The 8,435-nt window shown below is 35.3% G+C and overlaps 1 protein-coding gene across 4 annotated transcripts; it reads right to left on the bottom strand.

The window, feature by feature from the left end:
* Positions 1 to 801: 801 nt before the first annotated feature.
* Positions 802 to 7,895, bottom strand: LOC114178248 (uncharacterized). Of its 4 annotated transcripts, none has more exons than XM_085670730.1 (5): positions 7,743 to 7,895; positions 7,562 to 7,655; positions 7,194 to 7,269; positions 5,185 to 5,342; positions 802 to 5,035 (listed from the first exon to the last, which is right to left on the bottom strand). In XM_085670730.1, exons 4-5 carry the CDS (start codon positions 5,273 to 5,275, stop codon positions 1,020 to 1,022), a joined length of 4,107 nt encoding a protein of 1,368 aa, XP_085526856.1. In that variant the 5' UTR covers positions 5,276 to 5,342; positions 7,194 to 7,269; positions 7,562 to 7,655; positions 7,743 to 7,895; the 3' UTR covers positions 802 to 1,019. The 4 variants fall into 4 exon arrangements, with proteins under 4 accessions (XP_085526856.1, XP_027919852.1, XP_085526855.1 ...); XM_028064051.2 differs by having other exon boundaries at positions 5,185 to 5,393; positions 7,743 to 7,894; XM_085670729.1 differs by having other exon boundaries at positions 7,562 to 7,881.
* Between the last annotated feature and the right edge of the window lie 540 nt (positions 7,896 to 8,435).

Raw genomic sequence — 8,435 nt, forward strand, 5'->3', positions numbered from 1 at the left:
TGTGAACAATTAATCTGAAATGTCAAGACATTATTTTTTTTTTTTTTACTGATTATCATATAAAAATTCCAATTTTTATTAAATGCATCGAAGGCACTAAAATAAAGTAACAAAGTTTTGTCTTGTTTAACATTCTTTCATAATCCTCATGTGGGGTTACTAATAATGGCTGGCTCCATCCTCCTGCAGGCTGAGCATTGTACTAATAATGGCTAATTATTGACTAATAAACAGTGCACTGCGAATCTCATTCTCTCTTCTCCAACCTGTCTTAAACATGGATCATTCTAGTTTCTAAACATTTTTCATACAAATATTTACTATTTTTAATTATTAAAGATTATATGTTTTAACATGTGAATTAAATGTTACTGTTTTAAAAATCAATAAATAGAATGGTTTCCATTTTGTTTAAGCAAAAATCTTGAATTTGATATTTATGCATGAAAATATTATTAAAAAGAAGTTTTCACTATAAATAGCGAATCAAGTTCACTAACAAAATTAGTGTCTTGCTCAAACATGCGGAAATTCATGGAAATGTATTGGACATATTTTCTGATAAAAAGGTGCATAAATTGGCACTGGATAGAGACCCTTCTAACTTTTTGGAGAGGGGTTGTTTTAACATATGATTCTAAATGATTTTAAATTATATAATATAAAACCGTATTTTACATTCTGCATGGAGACGGCAAAAGGAACAAGAAACAGAAACAAGCGTTACAGAAATGAAATAATTAAAACAGGAATTTGATACTGGACACTTGTTTCTTTTTTCAGAATATTTACGGTGAACGATTAAGGAGAAAACTCTGTAACATTATTCAATTCAAAAAAATTCAAGAGGAACAAAACTAGCTCTACACGATGCTCCTGATACTGGACAAATTGAATTACAGACACACACATAAAAAGAACAAAGAATCAATTGACATGAAAAAATGAGGTAATGAGAAATTGAACGACCATGACATGATGCATACCTAGTTGAACGAGCTGCGTAGAAAAATGAGGGTTTATGCTGCTCTCTGGCCACCGCGAGTCTTTGATAGAATGTCCTTGAGATAGTCATAGCGACTGCGATGATAATCAATCCACAAACACAGCTGCCTGATGACTTCCCTCTTCTCCTCTCCCAAGTCCAACATACCGTCCTCTTTCTCTTTCATCATTTTCTCCAGCCCACTAACTGTCTTCTTTAGTTGTTCTACAGTTGTTGTCAGATTCATCTTCTCTGATTCCTCCTTGCTACTCTTTGCCTCTAACTTCTCAACTGTTTTCCTCAAAGCCACTTCTTCTTCATTTTTAACTTGCAGTTGCTCCAATAACTGGCTTTTGTCTCTCTTTAGCTGCTCTTTTTCCTTATTCATATCCCTCACATGCCCCTTTGCAATCTCAAGCTCGCGTGAAATGTTAGAGACACAATCCTCGTAATTTTTGCAGTCATCAGAAACTCGACAGCTTACAATTTCTATGCCAGTCATGACACTGTTCACACACTCTCTGACATTAGAGGCAATTCCATCGAAAGCTTCCTTGTTGGCAGTTATTATTGCTGATAAAATAGCAATTCTGTCTTCAAGTGCTCTCTGATCTTGCTGAAACTTTTCCTCAGTCTTCCTAAAGCTTTCTTCTTTCTCACTCAACAATTGTTCTGTGACCCGAAGCTTCTGGTTTGACAGACGAAGCTTAACCTCAAGCATCCGAACATTCTCAAGCAAAGTACTGATTTCATCTCCTTTCTCTTCTAGGTCTCTTCTTAGGTCTTCTATTGTATGTTCCAAATCAGCTACCTTCTGATCTTTCAACTCAATGCGTTCGTGAAACTCTGCTGCCATTTCTTCAATTTTCTTCTCTGCAACTTCAAGCTTGACAACGCATTCCTGAAACAAACCATCAATTTGTTTATATTCTTCATTTAACCTCTGATATGAGTCTTCTCGCTCTTCTAGTGTTCTCGTAAGATCCATAGACCTGCTTGATATGTCATTCTTTTCATTCTCTACCATTACAAGGCTTTCTGCATGTTCTTGACTAATTTTTTCATGCTGGAGCTCCAATTCTTCTTTTGTTTTCTGTAAGGAAAGTAAGTCTTTCTGCAGATCATCAATTTGGGCCGTGAAGGCAGTTACTTGTCCGGAAGCCTCACTCTCTTTTTCGTCAAGCTTTTGCTGTAAAGTGGACAACTCTGACTCTTTCTCAGCTAATGTTTTCTCCAGTGCAGCAATCGTTCCCTGCAAACCCAGAATTTCCTCTCTCAGTTCAGTGTTCTCATGGTCTTTAGCTCTGATTTGCTCTTCAACTTCATCCTTCTGGTTTTGTGTGGAATCCACCTCCATCTTCATCTTTTCACACTGATGTTCTAATTCTTGTTTCTCATTCTGTAGGGACACCAAATTATGTTTCAGATCATCAATTTGGACTATGAAGGCAGATATTTGGGCAGAAGCCTCACTCTCCTTTTGGTGAAGATTTTCCTGTAAAATGGATAAATCTGACTCCTTCTCAGCTAATCTTTTCTCCAGTGCAGTAATTGTTCCCTGCAATCCCGAAATTTCCTCTTTCAGTTCGGTGTTCACATGGTCTTTAGCTCTTATCTGCTCTTCAACTTCACCCTTCTGGTTTTGAGAGGAATCCAGCTCCACCTTCAGTTTTTCACACTGCTGTTCTACTTCCTGTTTCTCATTCTGCAAGGACACCAAATCATGTTTTAGATTTTCAATCTGGACTGTCAAGGCAGTTATTTGACCTGAAGCCTCGCTCTCTTTTTCATGAAGCTTTTCCTGCAAACTGGATAGCTCTGCCTCTTTATCGGCTAACGTTTTCTGTAGTGCAGTAATTGTACCCTGCAATCCATATTTTTCCTCTCTCAGTTCCGTGTACTCTTGGTCTTTAGTTCTCAACTGCTCTTCAACTTCAACTTTCTGGTTTTGTGCGGAATCCAGCTCCATCTTCAGATTTACACACTGCTGTTCTACTTCCCGTTTCTCATTCTGAAGGGACACCACATCATGTTTTAGATTATCAATCTGGGCTATGAAGCCAGTTATTTGACCTGAAGCCTCGCTCTCTTTTTCATGAAGCTTTTCCTGTAAACTGGAAAGCTCTGTCTCTTTCTCAGCTAATGCCTTCTCCAGCACAGCTAGTGTTCCCTGCAATCCCAAAACTTCTTCTCGTAGTCCAGAGTTCTCATGGTTTTTAGTTCTCATTTGTTCTTCAACTTCACTCTTTTGGTTCTGCATAGAATCCACCTCCAACTTCAGCTTTTCACACTGCTGTTCTAATTCCTGTTTCTCTTTCTGCAGTGATGCCAAATCATGTTCAAGATTCTTAATTTGTTCACTGGAGGCCATTATCTGAGCCGAAACTGCTTGCTCTGTGCTAATAAACTTATCCCGGAGAATCAACAAATTTGATTCTCTATCTGTTGATATCTTCTCTATTTCTGCTATTTTTTCATGTAGCTCCAACATTTCCTGTTTCATGTGACTGATCTCATGGCTTTTAGTCCTTATTTGCTCTTCAGCTTCACTGTTTTTGTTCTGAATGGTGTTCATCTCTGATTCCAATGTCTTTAGCTGCATGGCTAAATTTTCTCTGTCTTCCAGAAGTCTCTCTTGTTCAAGGATTTTTCTGTCAATTTCCTCTTTCAGAGTTTGCATTTCAATCATATTCTTGGAATTTTCGTGGACTTTTTCTTCTAACTGAGCTTCCAAGTCAGATTTCTGGTGCTGGAGGGACGTCACTTCTTGCTTTAATGCATTCGCCTCATTTGTAATGTTTTCCACTTGAGTGGAAGCTTCGTTACTTTTAAAAATTATCTCCTCTTCGAGTTCATTTTTTTGAGTATGTAGTGTCCCAATATCAGTTAGCAGCTTGTTTATCTGAGATGTTAAATCTGAAATTTTCAAAGATGACTCATTCTCATTATCTTCAAGTTTCTTCACCATAGCAGATAGCTCTTCTTCTCTTTCTTTGGACTTCAACTCGAGTTGTGATATTTGGTTTTGTAGGCCTGAATTGTGCTCTCCTAGCTCCCTTGCTTCAGTGTTGCTGCTCTTCATTTGTACTTCTAGATCTCTTTTCTGGTTTTTCAGTGATTCTAACTCCAACTCCAGGTTGGTGACCTGTGCCTCAAGTTCCCCAATACGATTTGAGGATTCTTTCTGAAAACCTTCATGCATCTGAGTAAAGGCATTAATTTCCCTTCCACTCTCATCAAGTTTCTCTTTTAACTGACTTGATTCAGCTACAAATTCTTGTATTCTACTCTGAGCCAGCTGAACCTCATTTGAAGCCTGTGAAAGTTGCTCTTTTAAAGATTTGTTTTCTTCCTCAGCAACTTCCAGATTGTGGCTTATACCTGTCATTTTCTGTTCTCCGTGTTCCAACTGCTGTTTGAGAACGGAAAGTTCACCCGTAACTGCCTCTAATTCTTTGCCAAGAGCTAATTTCTCATCTTTCAGTTGATCAACAAGGGTTTTGAGGCCATTAGTAATCTTCTTCTCCTCCTCAATCTGTTGGAGAGCTGTCTCCTTGTCCATGATCAAACTATCTTTTTCTATCTTCAACTCTTCCAATCTTTGACTCAGTTCAGCTTCTTTTTTGCCAGCAATATCCACTTGTTTACTTAGTTCAGCATTCTCTTCATGTGAAATTGTCAACTTCCGATTTAATTCAGCCACTTCTGCATGCACCCCTTCAAGCTCTTGCTTTAAGCCATCGATTGTCTTTTGAAATTCATTTTCCAGTTGTCCGTTTTTGTTGCCTTTGTCCTTTGAAGAATAATCTGAACCTGAATCTGAGTCCGAGCTGGATGAAGAACTCCCATTTTCTCGCTTGCCCTTGATCCTTTTCCTTAACTCAGCAGTTAGATTATCATATTGCGCATGCAGTGATTGGTATTGATTGTGGAAATCTTCAATCAGTTCAACAAGTGGTTCTCTCTTGGAAAGTTGCACTGGGGTACCATCCTCTTCAAGGTTGTCATCTTTAATAAGTTTCAATATTTCTTTCACTTTGTCTTCAATATCTGTAGGAAAAGTACTACAAATCATTGGTTTGATCATCATGGCGTGATATACTTGTAGATCATAGTAAACTATTCATCACTATTTTCAGAGATATGATATCATGCGGTCATAGTAGCAGCTGAATTTTGCCTTTGATAAAAAATTATACCTGCTTTAGCTACGTGGAGCTCTTCTTTATTAGGGTCAATATGACTTCCAAACAAAGATTTGATAGAGTCTCTAAGGCGATGTTTCACCATCTTTTCTTATAGATTTTGAACTTCTTAGAAGGATCACATCAAGATAGTATGTTCCCCACGTTGGTTCCTAGAAGTCAGAAGTGGAAAATTTTAACACAATTCCTTGATACTTTGAGCCCTGTAACCACACAAATTTGTAGATGTTTATGAGAAATATTCAGATACGTCGATAACGAGACTACAAATCTAGGTACTTTTTGAGCCATCAAAATTTTATTTATATCTATCAAACGACTAAAATAAATTATAGGAGACCAACTGAAACATGTAGAACCAGTTCCTGAATTATTCAATTTGGTCACGAGTCCCTAAATGGTAGAAATTACAATCTGTGATCACCAAATCTGCGCTTGGTCATTAATTTCAGTCAGTGATGTCCCAAAATTGTATTGATCTTAAAAGCATAATTTCCAATTTTTTTATCATTAAAGGACTTGTATAATCAACTTCTATCTTTCAAAGACTTGTTTTTTTCTTTTTTTGCTCGTTGTTTTAGTTATAACAGTAGTAAGAGTGCATGTGATATTCGTGGGCACAAAGGATTTTGTTCAACAGCATCTTTGCCCACCAAGATGGTGGGGTGCAATATTTGATGTGTGAACAAAAATATTTAAAGTAAAATATTTTTCCTAGATATCACTAGCAAAAGATGATGCAGGAAATTTACGGTGAGTTTGATAAGAGAGAGAAGGGGAAGAAAAGAGAATTGAGTAGTTTGGTAGTAAAAAAAAAATCACGTGGGACCCAAAAAATGTTTTTCCATAAAATAGCAATGAATAACATGATTGATTATATTATGGAACAGAATCCGATTATTTTGTGCATTACCAATTTTTAGTTAAAAAACACGTTCATAGATTTCGTGGTTCTCAATTGATTGTGGGAGGCTTAGGTTTCTTTTTTTTCTCAAAACTTATTTTTGTTGTAGTAGATAAATAAAGTAATATTAACGATAATAATGATAATAAAACAATATTAATAACTAATATAAATAATATTAATGTTAATTAGGAATAAAAAATTATTATTTTTATTATTTTTTAAATCAAATAATCTCAAAAAGTTCATTTCCACTCTATTGTTTCTTAGTTTCTCTTCAACTAAAAACTATCATTTACACTGTATTTCTCTTCCCTTTCTTCGCTTGTTTTCTCTCTCTATTTCTATTATCTTTATCAAATATATTACAATATAAGGAAAGATTGTACAAGCACAAAGGTTTTATTCAAAACAGAAACTACTATTATTTTGTTAACTCATCAATCCAATGCTAAAAAAGAGAGGCCTCGTGCCTCGTGCTTTAGCGGCTTTATTTCACTTTGTGAGGAAGTGAAATAGGGTTCAATTATGGGATAAACTAAGGGCAAAATATATAATCTACAAAATAACGAGGACGAAAGGCATAACGTGTAATTGTTTGGGCCCAACCTTCAGGGTCAGATTCTCAATAAATAGATGTTATGACTATCATCGCTGTACCAACGTTTTATTCCCTCACCTTCTCAGACTTCAAATTTTCAGAACCAGATATAAAAATGAAATAAATACATACGTATTTTTATGACCATAAGTATTTTATGACTATAAGTACTTTTTTTATTAAAAAAAAGTTAAAAAAGAAGATAAATAGAAATAGAGCAACTAGTCTGGGACAGCAACAATAATCTGACACCACGTCAGCAACTCTTGGAATCACCCCAGAAACAGATTGGAAATCAAACGGCACAGCTCAACAAAAACACTACTTTTTCTCTCAGCTAATTTCAAGTGAATTAAAACAATTGATGAATGAAACTGAGAAAAGGAAAAAAGAAAACCATCTTTGGGAGGGAAAATAGAAGAAAACAGATAGCAAGCACCATCTTGATGTTCAAGATTCGCATAATTGTCATTATTTTGCGAAATCCGATTTAGGTACCTGAGATACGGTTTCCGTTTCCCTTCTACTCTTCTCTTAAGAATCGGCTAAGCTCCAAAAGCAAAATTGCAGCTACCTGTAGAGAAAAATTACAAAAGAGGAAGGGCGAGTGAGCTTCAAATTAAATCAATGCATCACCTGATAATAAAATTACCAAAAAAAATAACTATAGATAATTTTACATAGCAGCAGCAATAGGTTTCTTCCTCTGTCAACTGTCAGTAATATCTAAGCAAATTTATTATTTGTGTCCTTAAAATTCAGAGCATGGCAAAGAACACAGTGGTTCAAGATCGACATACAAAAATAACAAGACAATAAAAATTCATATCAAAGATTAAAGATCAGATAGAGCTACGAAAGTTTACCTTGCGCAACTGCAGAGAAAGAGAAAAAAAGAATCAAAGAAACAGGAGAAGCTGAATTACGAAGTAAACAAAGTTGATCCGATCGAATCCAAAGCTGAAACGGTTCACGGAAACGTAAGAGCTTAAAACTGAAGTGATGGAGGAATTTAAGAAAGACTGAGGATAGGAAATCGACGGTCACCAGCGAAACTAGGAAGGAAGATCGTAGAAGCGGGAGCAGAGGATCGAAACTCTGAGAAAAGAAAAGAGAAGGATTGAAGGGAAAGAAGTGACTGAAAGGGAGCTTCAAGAGAGACAGAGTTTGTTTTGCTTTGGTTTGGTTAAAGTTTGTAAAATTAAATGATAAATAAATAAATATTAATTATAAAAAAAATGTAATGATATCAAAAAGTTGCTTTGTTTTGTTTGGATTATAGCGCTCTCAAGAGACGCCAGCATTTTACACCTTCAAATCTCAGGAATGGAATCTTTGGATTGTTTTTCAAATCTTTACCCTTTTCTTTCTCTCTTTATTACCACAATGCCATCATTATTTGAAATTCTGGACACTGTATTATTAGTGTTTCGGTTTTTTATTTTATAAAATTCATACTAGTATTTTCTAAGATTTCAATTTCCTATTTTTCTTCTATTTTTTATTCATTTGTCCTAATATATATACTAAAATATACAATTTTTTTATTAATATAAACTTCTAATTTATCACGCAATTATTCAAGTAAAAGATAGTCGAATAAGGCCAAAATAGGATTGAGATATCGACTGAATTTTCAGAAAACTTCAAGAACATGAAAATTATAAACTGTTCTCTATTTTACTTTAAGTATAATAATTAGGGTATGGTTATAAAAAGAAAATAAAATGAAATGGGATT

This window comes from Vigna unguiculata, chromosome 3 (assembly GCF_037176805.1).
Source record: "Vigna unguiculata cultivar grain cowpea cultivar isolate G323 ecotype 2 chromosome 3, ASM3717680v1, whole genome shotgun sequence".
Taxonomy (NCBI): domain Eukaryota; kingdom Viridiplantae; phylum Streptophyta; class Magnoliopsida; order Fabales; family Fabaceae; genus Vigna; species Vigna unguiculata.

Coding starts and splice junctions, on each gene's coding strand:
- LOC114178248 (XM_085670730.1), bottom strand. CDS start 5,275: ATGGTGAAACATCGCCTTAGAGACTCTATCAAATCTTTGTTTGGAAGT. Junction 5,036..5,184: donor GCTCCACGTAGCTAAAGCAG/GTATAATTTTTT, acceptor CTTTTCCTACAG/ATATTGAAGACAAAGTGAAA.